Source organism: Mytilus trossulus, chromosome 2, assembly GCF_036588685.1.
Source record: "Mytilus trossulus isolate FHL-02 chromosome 2, PNRI_Mtr1.1.1.hap1, whole genome shotgun sequence".
NCBI lineage: Eukaryota > Metazoa > Mollusca > Bivalvia > Mytilida > Mytilidae > Mytilus > Mytilus trossulus.
Genome location: NC_086374.1, coordinates 95,580,123 through 95,597,118, shown reverse-complemented (window position 1 = coordinate 95,597,118; position 16,996 = coordinate 95,580,123). Strand labels below are relative to the sequence as shown.

Genomic DNA, 16,996 nt, shown 5'->3' with positions numbered 1-16,996 from the left:
AATTGTCTACTATTTTTATAACCATAGTTTTTATCTCCTCTGGCCCTAAGGACTATGTGTGAGCCATTGTCATAATTTTGGATTCATCGTCCTAATCAAGGATTTGTATAGAAAGACAAATCCTTGGTCCTAGTCATAAACTTTTTCAAAGACGTTTTCCCCTGAAAGTATTTAGGAACTAATTTCAACCCAAATTATGGAGAAATTCTTATGGTTAAGTTTGTGTTTTTCATTCTGGTCAGTCAACAAACATGGCCACCATGGCTAAAAATAGAACACAAGGGTAAAATGGAGTTTTTGGCTTATATAATCAATTGAATTTGATAGAAACTGGAGTTATTGTCCCTGTCATAAATAACTATTATTAGGAACTTTCTGTTCTAGAAAACAATTAAAGAACAAGAGAAATTTTATACAGCAAAAATGTTCAGCAAAATTAATCAAAAACTTACAAAAAAGTCAAACATGACCATAATTGCTAATTGAGATCTAATAGGATTTATTGCCCTTGAAAGATATATTTCACCTATTTTTTTATTGTTCTTTTCAAAGACTGTGATATAGACTAAGCCTGTGACACCTGTATATGACACGGAAACAAGGCGTAATACGCCTTATAATTTCGTACAGGAACTAGGCGTAATATGAAAATGAGTACGCCTGGTCAATAAATAAACCAGGCATAATATCCTTACATAATACTACACTTATTTTAGTTCAGTGTATTAACAAACTTCTGTACTGTTACTTTTATTTCTTATTGTTTGACAAAAAACTTCAAATATCAACCATAGAAGCTAATATAGAGATAAATACAGTTTATGCAGACAATGGCTCAAATAAGTTTAAGTTTTAATCAGAATTATGACAATTTTTTTTTTCTTGAAATAAAAGTACAGGTAGCATTTTAACTAAGTTGTTTTTGAAAATTATTGTCTTTTTTTTTTTTTTTTTTTTTTTTTTTTTTTTTAATATTTAACATATTTTATTAATAATCACCTGTTACATCAACCCTCAGTTGCCCAGGGAACAACTAAGGGGGCCCCATTTTTACAGACTCATTTGTCGGGGAAAAAGCAAATGAGAAAAAAAACTCCCACTATAAATTATTAACATCCACCTTTATAAGTATTATCTATCCTTGTACAAATGTACCTGTACATGTAGTCCTTATCGATCTATATATCTATACCTCTCACCATATATAATTATTTGAATAAAGTATGTTTTTATCATTATTTATTTCTCACAAAGGCTACCTGTATTTATTAAGCAGTTTCAATTTTATCGTACATCGCGTCTTTTGTTATGTTAATTTCAATTACATTAAATTTCTGGTCGAGTGATCATTTACCACGTGCGATTTGTTAAAGGGATACATGTGTAGTTCATTCATAAATAAAATGGATTAATGATTTTGATTCCCAATAAGGATTAATTTCAAAGATATGGTGAGTAAATATTTGTTTATAATATGATACATCATGTCTTGTTACAATTAGATGATATACATGAATACATACACAACAGAAATAATTACATGTAGGGAGTTGAGAGCAGTGTACATATTATTGTTCAATCAGTATCAAAGAGGTGATTGCACTGACCTGACCACGCAAAATATATATTTATATACAAAAAATGTCACACATAGTGGAAAAGGCTTCTATCTTCGTATTCGTTTTAAGATATTTGTGCAAAAACTGCATTTCATGTTTTATCATATTTAAAATCATCGCTTTACTTATCCCTTTCTTTTGATATTTTGCGATATTTCTAGTTTTCCAGATAACCCATTTCGTGATTATAAGCACCGTATCTAAAATTTGGGTATAGGATGCATCTGCATTAATGACCCCAAAAATTATGCTTATTTCCGATTTTTGTAATTTTTGGATATTTAATTTTGAACAAAATTCCCTTATTTTCTCAAAAATTTCCCGCCAAACGTGTTCCACCAGTTTACAATAAATAAAAAGATGAAAAAGTGATTCTTTTTCATTGCAAAAGTGACACTTCCCGTTTGAGCGATTCATTTTTTGTAATTTTTCTTCAGTGTAAATTATATTATGTAGTAACTTCCATTGAAATTGTTTAATTTTCCTGTTAGCTAAATTGTTATTCAAAGTTTCCCAAATGTAATCCCATGGTAGATCCTTCCCAAAATGTAAGTTCCACTTCAACTGACTATTTGGAGCTGTTTTATTCTCATAAAAGTATCTAATATCTTTAAGGCATAACTTTTTGGCATCAACGACAACTCCATTTTTTATAAATTGACAAGAATTTATTATTTTTATAGGTCTATCAGAATTACTTTGTATGCTAGAATCTGTTTTTAAAACGTCAATTTGTTGAGGTGTTAACGAAGATTTAATGCGACTATATTGTGCAATCCAATTCCTTTTATCTTTAAGACTTTTAAAAATATCAAAAGAAGTTTTAAAGGATTTATTGTTTAAGTCCCATATATCTTTAATTTTTTTTATTCCACTGGAGGCAAAGTTTGCATAATATAATGCATGTCCCTTGAACTTAAATTTACAATTGCCGAAAATATTTTCTTCTAAAAGGTCCTCTTTCGTGTCCGATTTTTGGATTTTCTGTAAGTCGGTCCAGGAAATTAAGAGTTCTTTATAATATTTAGACATTTGTATTTGCCTAAAACATGTAGTGTCCGAACAAGAACATATAAAAAAATCTGTATCATATTTTTCGTCTAGTGACGTTAACCAGTATTTTCCTATTGCATTCCATTTTTGTGTTTTTGAGTTGACAATACTGTACATACTTTTCACTTGTTTTGATTTAATAAAGTCTCTTAAGTTTATCATTCCTATCCCCCCTTTTTCTTTCGGTAAACAGCACACTGTTCTAGCGATTTGGTTTGTTTTCCCATCCCATATAAAGGTCCATATAATATTATTTATTTGTTTTTCGTATATATCCGGGATACCTCTCATTTCAATTTCGTATCCAATGACGGACAGTACAAAGGATTTAATAATTAAAACTTTTCCCGTAAATGTGAGATCTCTTGATTTCCAAACTTCCATACAGCTTTTTATTTTATTTATTTTTTCTAACCAAATTTGATCTAAGTCCACCCCGTATCCATGTAGTACCCCTAGTGCTTTCACAGGACGCTTAGACCATTTAATTTTGTTAAATTTTGGTTTTTTATTTCGCCACTTGCCTAAGTACATGCCAACTGTCTTATCCATATTCATTTTAGCCCCCGAAGCATTTTCGTACAGTTTTAAAGTTTTAAATGTTTCTTCGATAGACTCCTCGCTTTTATTAAAGAGTTGAGTATCGTCAGCAAACATATTTAGCTTTGTTTCAATAAAGTCCCCAGTTCTAGTAGGAAGTTTTATTCCTTTTATATTAGGGTTGTTTCTAATTGATGCTGCAAGTGGTTCTGCTTGCAGGATATATAACATCGGGGCTATTGGGCATCCTTGACGAATTGAACGGGTTATGCCTACGAATCTAGACGTAAACCCATTCGTATGAATGCACGTCTTAGCGTTAATGAAAAGCATTTTTACCCAACTCCTGAATTTTTCCCCAAACCCAAATTTTAATAAGCAAAAATCGATCCATTCCCATTCCGCCCTATCAAATGCTTTTTGTTGATCTAAAAATAATATCGCACCCTCCTCATCTTCTAACTCACAAAAATCTATAACATCTTGTAATAATCTATTGCCTTGAAAAATGTTGCGCCCTTTGACAAACCCTTTTTGATCGAAATCAATTATTTGCGGTAATACATTTTTTTAACCTTTCCGCGAGTACTTTTGAAATAATTTTATAATCCGTGTTCAAAAGCGTTATAGGACGCCAATTTTTTATGTCTTCTCTCTCCCCAGACTTAAACATAAGCGTTATCATACCTCTGTATTGGGATTCACAGAGCAAATTGTTGTCAAAAATTTCTTTAATAACCGCCCCGAAGTCGTCGCTTATCAAATACCAATACGTTTTGTAAAATTCATTCACAATTCCGTCTTCCCCAGGGGATTTATCAAGTTTCAAAATTTTAACGGCCTTACTTATTTCATCTAAAGATATTTCCCTTTCACACATTTTTTTATTTTCCTCACTTAGTTTATGATCTATATTTTGTAATAGATTTTCTGCAGCATCCCTATCCCACCCCTCGGATGTAAATAATTGTTTGTAAAAAGACACTTGTTCTTCTAGGATAGATTCTATATCGTCCTTATACCTTCCGTCTGAACCTTTTATTCTAGTCCATAATTTTTCAGCACCCCTCTTTTTTTCGAGTTTAAAGAAGTACCCTGTTGATTTTTCGCCTTTCTCGTACCAGTTAACCTTAGACCTAATTCTGGCTGCCTCAGCTTTTTGGGCATAATAATCTTTAATTTTTACTTTCAAATTATTTAATTCGTTTTCATTTTTGATAGGATGGGTTCCCGTAATATTATCTAACCTTTTTTCCCACTCCCTTACTTGTTTTTCTGTTATGTTTACTGTCATTATCTCATCACCTTTGGGGTATTTAAATACCTATTGCCTGACTAGAATAAAAAATTGTCAACACAATTTGTCCATTTAAATTGTACAATAAGTATTGTGGGAGCTCATCAACAGGTGGTCATTTAACTACCCAGTAAAAAAATATTCACTATTTCTAAAAGGTAAAATTTATATGACCGATAGCTAGCTTGCTTTCCTCATGCATCATGACCAATGTCCTGAATAAGATATGGGACATTTTAAGCCATTTCTTTTTGTGTCTCTAAATAGTCAAGATGGAAATTTCAATCAGTGGATTTAGTTTATAAAAAAGGAGATATATGTTTGCTTCATGGTGTTTTTAATGTGGGATGTATTTTAAGTTTTTGATTCCTGAATGGAATTAAAGTGTTTGTGAAATGGATTTTTTTGGATATGTTAATAATTCTACAAGATGAATTTTGTGTGGCATAGTGTTTTCTAATGGGATATATTTTCATGTTATATTAAGATTCCTGAAATGGAATAGTAGTGATGCTGAGTTTCATTTAATATTCAGGATCTACTTCAATTGGAATTACTGTTAAAAATTTATTTTCAATATATCAAAAAAAGTACAAATGGCTTATAGTGAATAGAAATTTCAGTGCTTTATTCTTCATTATGAAAGTGGGATATACCAGCAATGATTTATTTGTGATTGTAAGCAAAATGAATAAATTTACAATAAATATCTTGATTAAAAAGAACAAATATTGTATTTAATGTAAAATGTCCCATACCTAAATAGAATAGTTCATTCAGGACATTAAACATGAGGAAAGCAAGCTAGCTACATGTATCATTCATTTAAATTAGCTCTGTCAAAAACAAACCAGGTAAATAAATCTACAGGTAGTTAAATGACCACCTGTTGATAATGTTCCTTCATCCAAGCATATCTTGGATTTGCAGGATGAAGGTCATTCTTAGAATATGAGCCTGAGGCTCGAAAGTAATGAATTAGCTTAACTTCTCTTTGAGGGGTGAAGCTTACATATAATATCTCTGTTTAAAGAAACAAACTATACCTGGCCAGTGACCTTGACCCTAGTATATAAGCACCTGTTCCATAATAACTTGTCATAATTTAAAGCAAGTTTGTGTCGACCAAATATAAAACCCAGTGGAAAAGGGTGGGTCTGACTGATAATCCCTAGGGTGGGAATTAATTACTTTCGAGCCTCAGGCTCATATTCTAAGAATGACCTTCATCCTGCACATCCAAGATATGCTTGGATGAAGGAACATTCTTATTCATATTTCGCCTTCGGTCTCAAGTAATGAATTAGCTTGTTTAAAGTGTAGACACAAACTAAAAACATTTTTTATATAAATGCCAACATTTAATAAAGGATAAAAATCACAAGATCATCCAGTAACTACAACTGAAGAAAGGTGTTTTAGTACTGATATTATTTACTTTCCTGTTATAGAACTTGAAAAAGTTTTACCATATTTCCAGACAAAACTGTTGCCATAATGTCCTTAATAGAACATCCTGAAGCTAAATGCACTTAAGAAGAGGTTCCTCTAAATGAGTTAACCTTAAAACCTCGGATAAAATATGAACTCTCTCTAACTATCTAAACTTTACGAAAAGACTTAGATGAATTCTCTCACTTATTTTGTACACAAAACATGATAAATCATTGTCTTAACAACACAAAGTTTTGGTTTATCAAAACCTTTGATCACCTCATAAGGTAAACTAACTAACAGATCTAGTATTTTTTCAAAAACTCATGTATATGAAAAAATAAAATGCCATGTCTCTGAATGAAAGACATAGAATGTAAATCTACAGCTGATAAAGATAGTACTTTAAGGCAGATGTAGTCAAGGCAAATAAAAACACAATTATAAAAGACAGTCTTCAATGTTAAATACTCCAATGAATATTAAGAACCTAAAAAAGATAGCACTAAATTCATCTCCCAAGTGAAAGAGTATCTAACTCTTCAATTGCAGATTCAGGTTTCAGCAACCTTACACAAATACATGTAGTAAACAAACAAATTAAGTAACATCTTGTTCTTAAAGGATAAAGTCTGTTTCAACATAGAACAAGGAAAATTCACATCAAACATGCTGAATATGAAAAACTTGAGTTTTACAAAAAATTCAATAAACAATAACATCCTTTTTAGATGGTGATAAGGAATTGATCACACCAAATAATGAAATTTCTCAAAAAATATTGATAATGCTTGATTATAGATGCAAGGTCTCCAAGATGAAGTGTAAATATATTTTACAAATGATTCTGAAATCCCCTGTTTATATTAAAGTGATTTCTGAGTATAATACACACGTTTTTACCCTACTGCACAATCAACTCTTCAGGTGTTGGTTCACTTATATTTTTTACAATATACAGTTAAATTAAGTCTCTTCCTGACGGAAAGACATTATCTTCAGTATACAACATTGTTACTAATTTTTATGCTTAGCAGTTTAACTGGCAAATAAATTAAAATTGGTTTTAGCAAAGAAACCCAACTCTGAGCAAGCCAAAAAGGATAACCAAAAGAGCCTTCTGAACTTTATCACTAATAATTTTCTTTATAATTATCCCCAACAATGAAAAAGATGGGAAAATATAAGGTCTTAATTCTGATCATGAAAAATACAAACATCTCTGAAAGGAGCTTGTTGGTCAAAAGACAATGAAGTAATTATCTACAGATTTGAAAAAGAAAATGTAATAACAACAAAACCAATACATCTTCTTTCAATTGCCATCCTTTTGAATCTGTAAATTTTTTAGACATATGATAAGTATCAAAATTTTCTTACCAGGAATAAAAAGAGCTGTGATAAAAATGTTCTTTCTTGAACACCAAGCCCAAATAATGAAATATTTGTAGTAAGTATGTTAAGTGACAAAGAGGTTATACCTCCTAATTTGCATAATAAAAGCTACTGAAATAGTATTTTCTGATTGTATAACTATCTGTGAATAAAACTTTTTTCTCCAAAAGAAAAATATAGCCAACAATACTATGAAATCTATATTAAATGAGTGCATACTCTTAAAGAAGCTCCAATAAATTCTACCAACAGAAACATTTTCTTCAAATTTGGATCCCAAATCCTTCTTTTGTCAGAGGAATCTGGTTCAATCCAAAAACTTATTTGGATGGGTCTATAAATCAAATTTTTAAATTCTGATTTTAAATTGTTAAAAAATTTCACCTATCATGCCTAATGATGATAAAAAACTTTGTAACAACTATACAGTGTTTCAACATTATTTCTTGCCATGTTTCTGCAATGTAACATTCCCACAGATACTACATTAAAAGCATTCGTCACAAGACCAATATATGATGTAAATCATCTAAAATACAGTTACACAATTCTATTTAAGAAAAATTTCCCAAGGGAGATAATTTTACCATTTCTCATCTGTCAGAAAAAACTTAAATAGCTCAGTATCAATAATGAGACAAAGGAAAACAATGTGCTTCCAAGGAATGAGTACCAACTTCTCAAATTTTATTCCGAAGCACAGCTTATCAAGCATTTGCACCGCTTCTTCTGTATTCACAATACAATCATCTAAACTCTGATCCATAATAAAAGAATCATCAATGTATAAACTATAGCATGTATATACTTCAAGTGACATTATTTCATAAATACATAAGACAGGTTTTAAAACCTTAGTAAAAACTCTTGATGCAGAAGCCAATCCAAAACAAAAAACATAAATATCATATCAATGTCTTTTCCACCAGAATCAGGAAATTGTGATATAATCATAAATGATACCTAAATATGCATCTATGAGATCTATAGATGTTAGCTCTCTCTCTCTATATATATATAGATAATTATTCTAAAAAGAATTACATCTAAACAAAAGATAAATGGTCCTGCTCCAAATGCTGATTAGCCACAAACTAAGTTTGGTTGAATTTTTCAAATAGATACAAGCCTTGAAGACCAATCTTTCTTAGGAACTAAGAAAATATAGGAAATAAACTGATTTTCCATTGATCGATCAACCTCTTAAATAGCTCCCTTAGCTATCAATTTTTGGACTTATGAAAATAATTCATCCTTATGAAAGGTGAAATGTATTTAATTCAAAAATGATAAACCTTGTGGTACATCATTAAAAACAATTTTATAACCATTTCTTAATATATCTAATATCAATAGATCATTAGAAACATTTTCCAAATCATAATATTTAAGTTATCTACTGTATATATAGCAACTGGTTGAGAAAAGTGACCTCTTCGAAAATCTCTGTTCCCTTTTGGAAACCTCTCTCTCTCAATGAAGGGAATTGCCTACTAGTATAGTACACTAGTTGACCAACAGAGCATCTGCAGTTAAAAAACTGATATTGCCTTTCCCATAACAGCTGGGAGTAAATTAATTGCTAGACCTGGAACCTCTTCCAAGGAATCTATAATTTGCTTTAGAATCTTTGTATAAACACAAGTTTGCTTTTTGCAATCATAACTAGAAATGTGATAAAGCAACTATCACAACAGAATTACAAAAAAGTTTTATCATCTAAATATTTCTGAGCATCTCCTATGGGTTTAACCAGAAACCCATGGTCAAACAAACAAATAGAATTTTACAATAAAATCCTTGTATTATCAAGATCCAATGGCTCATTCTTACAACAAGAAATAGCCAACTCGACAAAAGGGGTAATGATCAACCCCTTAAGAAAATATCTCTCCAGGTTCCCTGCATCTTTGAAACCATAGAGTGGGCCTGTCTAGGCAGTGCCATTTCGATTATAATTTATCCCCGACACACTAGGATTGTCACAGTTCTCAGTGTGATAGTATTATTTCCTCTATGAACTTTATATTTTTCTGATTTTATCAAAATCATGATTAAACTGTTCAACAAACAGGATGAGATAATGGACCATTAATCTCACTAAAAGAAGCCTTAAAGGCTTCTGAAAACCTTAATGCAGGATCAAAAGACGTATCAAAATCAACTCCAGCTGGACTATCATCAGCCATGGCACAACTCCAAAAAGAGGTACATACACCGTATCATTTCGGTAGATCAGATCAAAAATTAAAACTAAATCTTCATAAAAGTAAGCCTCTAATGGCAAAATTCAAATAAAGCAGCAGGTTTCTCTACAAACTCTGCTAGAGTTGAAGGCAGTGAAACTGTCTCAAAACTCATGATTCATACAGGTTCTTTACTACATTAATAATAATGAGTAAATGTATCAATATACATGCCTATCTTAAATCTCAACAGCACTTTCGTGAGAAACATTCACAAATCAAGTAGAATTTGAAGTTATACTAGTAGCACTAGATTTTAAAACCTACTTTTTACAGGTTCTGTTGCTTTGTCAATTATTTCCAATTGCCATGCCATTATGACCTATTATAAAACTACTAGGTTTTATAACTGTTAAGAAGAGGATTTATTCAAAATACCTCTTGATTTCCTATTAAATATATCATCTTTAATTTCTAAAACATTCCAGAGGTAATGAAAAACATAACCATCACCCTAGTAAGTGTAAACATCATTCTAAACATCTTGCAAAAACAATACATTTGCATAACTAAATTCAGCCATTGTAATACAAAATGTGTACCTGTGCAGGTAAAACACATGTAAATTGTGAAGAGTACTCACGACCTTCATGTGAATAGAAATACTTTTAAATATCTACCTGTTTAACAAACAGGAGTATGAATTAAGTAACACATGTACATGTGCCGTACATCGTACTAATACAAAAACTTAATGAATATATAAAATTGTCATACATCGTAGACAATAAAATATTTAATTAATTTCCATGAACACTTGTCATACTTGTAGACTAGAAATTTTTAAATTCATTTCCATCAACACTTGTCATACATCGTAGACTAGAAATTTTTAAATTCATTTCCATCAACACTTGTCATACATCGTAGACAATTGAGGAATTATTATTTGTAAATAACAAAATAACATTAGAACTTGTCGTACTTCGTAGACAAGTTAATGTAACTTTAATAACTTTCTCCCAAATTTAAGATAAAAATAAAATAACTAAAAAGAACTCACGTGAAGTGTCCACTTCACCCTCAAGAAAAATAAATGACAAGTTATTATGGAACAGGTGCTTATATACTAGGGTCAAGGTCACTGGCCAGGTATAGTTTGTTTCTTTAAACAGAGATATTATATGTAAGCTTCACCCCTCAAAGAGAAGTTAAGCTAATTCATTACTTGAGACCGAAGGCGAAATATGAATAAGAATAGCTCTCACAATACCTATTGTACAATTTAAATGGACAAATTGTATTGACAATTTTTTAAACTGGTCAGGCAATAGGTAATTCTCTACCACAAAGCTTATTGGATAGGCACAGTAATTGCTTTGCAACTTCTATGGTTATACTTTTTATCTTTATCTTAGTTTCCTCCCACCATTCTAGATTATTTTCGAACTGATTTTTTTTAAATTTCCAGTTCCCCCAAAAACTTTCGAACGTATTTCTAAATAAATCCGATTGAATAACTGATGAGTTCATTTTCCACGTTCCGCGATCTGGTTCATTTGTTTTTAATTTCATGAACACACCATCATGGTCACTGAACGGAAAATAAACTAGTTTTACATGTTGTGATTTATTTTGAAGCTCACTACTTATAAATATATAATCAATTCGTGACCTTGAATTACCCCGGCAAAAAGTATATTGTTTTTCTTTAGGGTATCGCTTTCTCCACACGTCTATTAACTCATTATGTTCAACAAAAGTTTTTAATTCATGTGATCCTATGTCGTCTCGTACAGGCACTGGTTTTCGATCTAAATTTTTAATAAGCGCACAATTAAAATCTCCAAGAACGATATTTCTATTATTGTAATCAATAAGTATGTCTTTTTCAAAAAATGATTTTCTGTCACCCGCTAGATTAGGAGCATAAACATTGTAAATAAAAATCCCGTTATTACCTGGGGTTTTAACATGCACAGAAATTGTTCTACCAATACTATCCCGTCTGGTTTCAGTAATTTCAAATTTAAATTTTTCAGAGAAAAGAATAGCTACCCCTTTTGAATTACTTGATCCATGATTCCAAAAACTCTCCCCCTTCCATTCATTTTTCCATTTCGTTTCGACATCGCTAGAGCTATGTGTTTCTTGTAAGCATATTACATCAATGTTTTTCTTTTTACACCAATAAAAAACGGCATTTCGTTTTTTATTGTCTACCATACCATTGACATTTAAACTAACAATAGATATCAACATAATACAAAGTTATATAGTGAAATAATGCTTTCTTATGTTCATTCATTTTACGTGCTATATAATATATATATATAAAAAAATATTTATACACAAATATATGAATAGAAAGTCTCAACAAATTTACAATCGTAATATTCTTTTCTTACATATGACACCGTCACAGTTGACTGGGGTGAGCATACACCCGTAACCGTTATTTTCAACTATAATTAAGTAAACCACTTTATTCTTTTTTCCAACTTGTGAACTAGGCCGAAGCCCGCATGGGTTTCTAAAAATAATCATAGAAATTTTGTTTTCTTCGATCAAAAAAGAAAATAAACATGTTGTATACTTTACTTTTTCATGTTTTTGACAACATATTTGCAGTTTCATCGTGTAGTTAACGTTGGTCAACATACACAAGTTACAACAATTCATTGAAATATTAATCAATTTTACATTAAAGGGTTGTAGTTCATGACATAGCCCACGTGTGTCCATGTAAATAAAAATTAACATAGGAATTTACAAACTGTTTAAAAATAGCATTGATTTGAAAGTTATTGACAAACTTGAATTATACAGATGCATTATAGCAATTTAGATTTTGGCAACAATAAAAAAAATCATGTACTATATATATTGTGAATAGATAGTTAATATGATTTGGGCATCTTGGTAACTTGCTTCTCGCTTGAGCCAGGAGTGGAACTAGAACTTCGAATACGTTTTTTACTCGGGGTTTCATAATCACCTTCACACTCTGAATTTATAAAGTCCTCAAAAATATTTTCCATCAATTCTGTACCGGATTTGCTGATATGAACCCCACTTGGGTCATTCAAGTCAAACAGTGTACGGAACGGTGTTTTGTTTGGAGCAAATTCGTCCCATAGATCAATATATTTTAGCACTTGACTTTTTACACAGAGTTTTTGTGTAAAGCTATTTACAGACCTCGCTGCTGTATTTAATGCTTGTATAGAGCTGCCCTTGCCTCTTCTGGGTAGAATGCTGCAGATACCAATGCGTGCATTTGGGTATTTGGTTTATCTATGCATGTACTAAGGTTTGCCATTATTTGCTCGGTGTCACTTCTGTGCTTACTGATGTCATTTGTCCCTAATGATAAAATCACATTAGTAACATAGTCAGAATTTACTATACTGTCAGATTCACAAACAAGTTTATCGATTTGGTCAAGGGTGGTGCCTGATACCGCTATATTATTAATACTTGGGTCCTCAATTCTAATGCGACTGCAATTTGATGCACCAAATATTACTGTCTGAGGGATTGGGAGGGTACCGTTTTTTTGTTCAAACATAGTTTCAGTTGTTTTGTTTAATTCAACAATTAATTCTTCTGAGTTGTTTTCCTCGGTAAACGAGTCGTTTTTATTGGCGTCTCTACCTTCCTGAATGTCGTGTACATATTCGCCATACATTTCTTTGTCATCAGTCTGACAATCCCTTTGTATATGACCTTCTTTCCCGCACCGATAACATAGTTTTTCGGAGTGGGGACAATCTTTTATTGTGTGTGTGGTACTATTACATCTATAGCATTTGCGTGCCGCTTGATTTTGACGGGAGGGTTTGTGTGCTCATCTATAAGAAGGATGATCAGTTCTCGTACAGTACGAACACTCTGTCCTGTTATTGTCTGCGAACATCCTGACACTAAATCTCCCGAATTTGGTTGCGGTTGGAATAATTGGGATACAGTTTGTTAATTGCACATAGCGTGTACCGGTCTCGATATTCGTATCTTTAATTAGACCTCTGCGGAGGGACCCCTGCACAACATCACCAAATTTTGAAAGATGGCCACATATTGTTACATCACTCATTTCACACGGGGTACTTTTATAGTCACATTAGTAACTTGCTGTTCTACGTCTACCATTCTGATGTAACGGTTTTTCAAGTTTATCCCCCGAGTAAGTAATGTATGTTTTGTGTTCTGGTCGTGTACTGTAACTATACATTCTTTCTCCGTAATTTGTATGGTTTGTATTTCGTTTTGGTCTACCAGAGTTTTTAGTTCATTTAATACATCAGTACGTGTAATACCCTTGGTGAAACTAATACCAAAGTGAATAGATAAGTGTCGTTTGATTTGAGCTTTATGAGCGTCTACCGCCATTATGAAAACATGTAAACAACTCACGGGTTACTCACAAAAAACACAATATATCTTCTCAAGTTATAAGGTTCCAGCAAATAAATCTATGGATTCAAGAGACAAAGTCATTACCACTATTATAATCCACAAATATCTGCCACAGGATGAGTAAATTAATGGAAATTCAATATTTTTACTCAGAGCTCTGAAAACCTGGACTTGGCACATCAAGGGCACATAACTCCTTATTATTGTCTTTTAAACTAAAATATAAATGATAATACTGCAATTTAACTTAAAGTAAAAGATTTCAATGTTATTTATCCATTAGGATAAAGGTTTTGGGATTTCAAAAATTCTGATAGAACATAATACTTAATAACTTAAAGTTATACTCACATTATTATATAATTTACCATGTTTTACTGCTTTCCTTTTATTTCACAATTTTCATTAGTTTATTTGATTCAGTATTTCCAATTTCAGATTCTTTCAAAAAGCACAAAACAAGCTAATTATCCCTGAATATATGAAGCTGCTATGAGTCTAACTCTTGCAAACTAAAACCAAAGAGCCAAATTTTGAAAAAAAATCCCTTGATCCTTTCAACAAAGCTTTATGGGTATTTATATTTACGCCATACTAACAGTTTTACGCCCGTAAGAAAACTTACGCCTTGCTTATTTCAATTTACGTCCCGTATGAAAACTTACGCCTTGCTTATTTCAATTAACGCCCCGTATGAAAACTTACGCCTTGCTTATTTTAATTTACGCCAGGTTTACTGCTTTTTCTACGCCCGTAAGGACTACAAATTTACCTTTCCTGCTCCCTTACGCCTGGATATAGACACGTAACTACCAATTACGCCTTGTCTATGTCTTACTCTTATTTCCAGGCATAATACGCCTTATAATTTTGTACGGGTGACAACAACTGCAAACAATGAAATTGGCAATACACACACATTTATATTTTCTAAAAAATAATTCTGTTTGATAATTAAATACACCTTTTTATATCCCTTATACCTTCACTTTTAAAAAAGGTAGGGGTTTACTGTTTTACATCTGTCTGTCTACCTGTCAGTCCATCTGTCTGTCCGTCTGTCTGTCCCCTGAATATTTTAGAATGTCATATCTATTTGTGGAACTACATTACAAGAATTTCTGAAATTTATGTATAAGTCAGCTATTGGGTGTGAAGCTTTTTCTAATTTGTCACTCAACAACTTCCTCCAACTTTAAATTTATACTTTACAGTTGTACAACCTGGAACTACAGTATCTCATCATGTTTATAATGAACCAATAGAGACTCTTTTCATTGGTTGTGACAATGTTGTTGTAAAACATGAGAAGATAGAAGAAAAAAGAGGTATACTAATTCAAAATTCAGTGAAAATTATTAATGAGGAACACTTTTTCCTTTATTGCCAAATCAGCAGTATAATAAGAAATCATCTCATAAATGCAAATAAAACCCATTGTCCTAATCTTAGCCATCTCAAATCAAACTCTAAACTTAAAACTATTTTAGATCCCAATTAAGATATTTTGTTTAATGTTGTATAAAAAGGAGATGTGGTATGAATGTAAATGAGATAACTCTCCACAAGAGACCAAAATAACACAAAAATCAACAACAATAGGTCACTATACAGCCTTCAACAATGAGCAAAGCCAAAACCACATAGTCAGTTATAAAAGGCCTGAAATGACAATGTAAAACAATTCAAATGAGAAAACTAACAGCTGTATATACAAAAAATGAACGAAAAACAAATATGTAACACATAAACGAATGACAACCACTGTATACAGGCTCCTGACTTAGGACAGGCACAAACATACAGAAGGGGGGGGGGGTAACATGTTAGCAGGATCCCAACCCTCCCCTAACCTGGGTAGCAGTTCAACATAAGAACAAACTATAAAAATCAGTTGAACTCATCAGATGGATACAAATACAAATACTACACAAAGTGGACTTATAGACTAATAAATCAATCTATGAAATTGTGCAAAATAAGGTCGACATTGGTCAATTATCCATATACTTATAGATAAATTATCAATATTAAGGGTTAAAATCCCTCACTGGAAATGGCTGGATCCGACCCTGTTCCATGCATTTATACATTTTATATTCCATTTATTTATATGTTTTATATTCTGTAGAGATTACAAAGACTGCCATCCATCATGTCCAAAGTGTAGAAGCAATGAATATTTTGTCAGAAGTGGCAAAATCTGTGGGGCATATAAGAGGACCTAAAGAATCTGGAACTTGCTGGAGGGTTGGTAATGACAAAATAATTACTGCTGCGCATGTTGTAGTAGGTAATATATGTAAGTAAATTTGTATGTACAATGCAGTTATATCGCTATTTTCATTTTTTCCTTGATCTAATATTGAATGATAATTTCCTTTCTCAGCAGTAGAGTGATATAAAAAAAATATTGGTAGAAACTTAAGGATCGATTGTCAAAGTATTTTAACATCAAAGTCGTCTTAGGCAATATTGTTATAAACATATTATTATTGGTCATCTTAACCAATTCCCAGCTCAATTGTTTTTCTCACTTTCGCTGTACAAGTTCAAGTGAAATGACCAAAGATAATGTATAATTACAGTACATACTAAATAACAATTTTATAAAAATAAGTAGATGTGGTATGATACCTATAAATGGATGAGATAACTATCATCCAACGTTCAAATGAAGTGTATGTAAGCAACTCTAGGGCAGCCATACGGCCTTCAACAATGAGAAAACATGTGGTCAGCTATAAAAGGCCCTACATGAGAAATATGAAACATTGTCAAATTACTTATATATGAATAACAATACAATTAAGAAAAAACGAAAATGCATTTTACTATAATGTTGGCTTTCTGACAGGTTTCATGATAGTACAAGAGACAATGGGTAAAATCTCTACCATGGTCAAACCAAGTATGGTCTTTTAATTTGTTAAATTATATAAAGCAATTTAGAATTATTTTTTTTTTAACTCTCTTCATTATTTTTAATGTATCAATTGTGTTTGTCAGTTAAAAAATATTTTGATCCTTTTCAGAACTTTAAATGGCCCTCT

The 16,996-nt window shown here is 31.7% G+C and overlaps 2 protein-coding genes across 5 annotated transcripts in view; one reads left to right on the top strand and one right to left on the bottom strand.

The window, feature by feature from the left end:
* LOC134708427 (papilin-like) overlaps nucleotides 1–16,996 on the bottom strand; it is a 170,289-nt gene that overhangs the window by 82,256 nt on the left and 71,037 nt on the right. The window lies entirely within an intron of this gene.
* LOC134708430 (uncharacterized) overlaps nucleotides 1–16,996 on the top strand; it is a 33,335-nt gene that overhangs the window by 10,786 nt on the left and 5,553 nt on the right. For all 3 annotated transcript variants that reach the window (XM_063568948.1, XM_063568949.1, XM_063568947.1), the window contains exons 6-7: nucleotides 15,158–15,271; nucleotides 16,075–16,245. In XM_063568948.1, coding sequence (XP_063425018.1) covers nucleotides 15,158–15,271; nucleotides 16,075–16,245 — 285 coding nt within the window. The remainder of the gene's footprint in view (nucleotides 1–15,157; nucleotides 15,272–16,074; nucleotides 16,246–16,996) is intronic.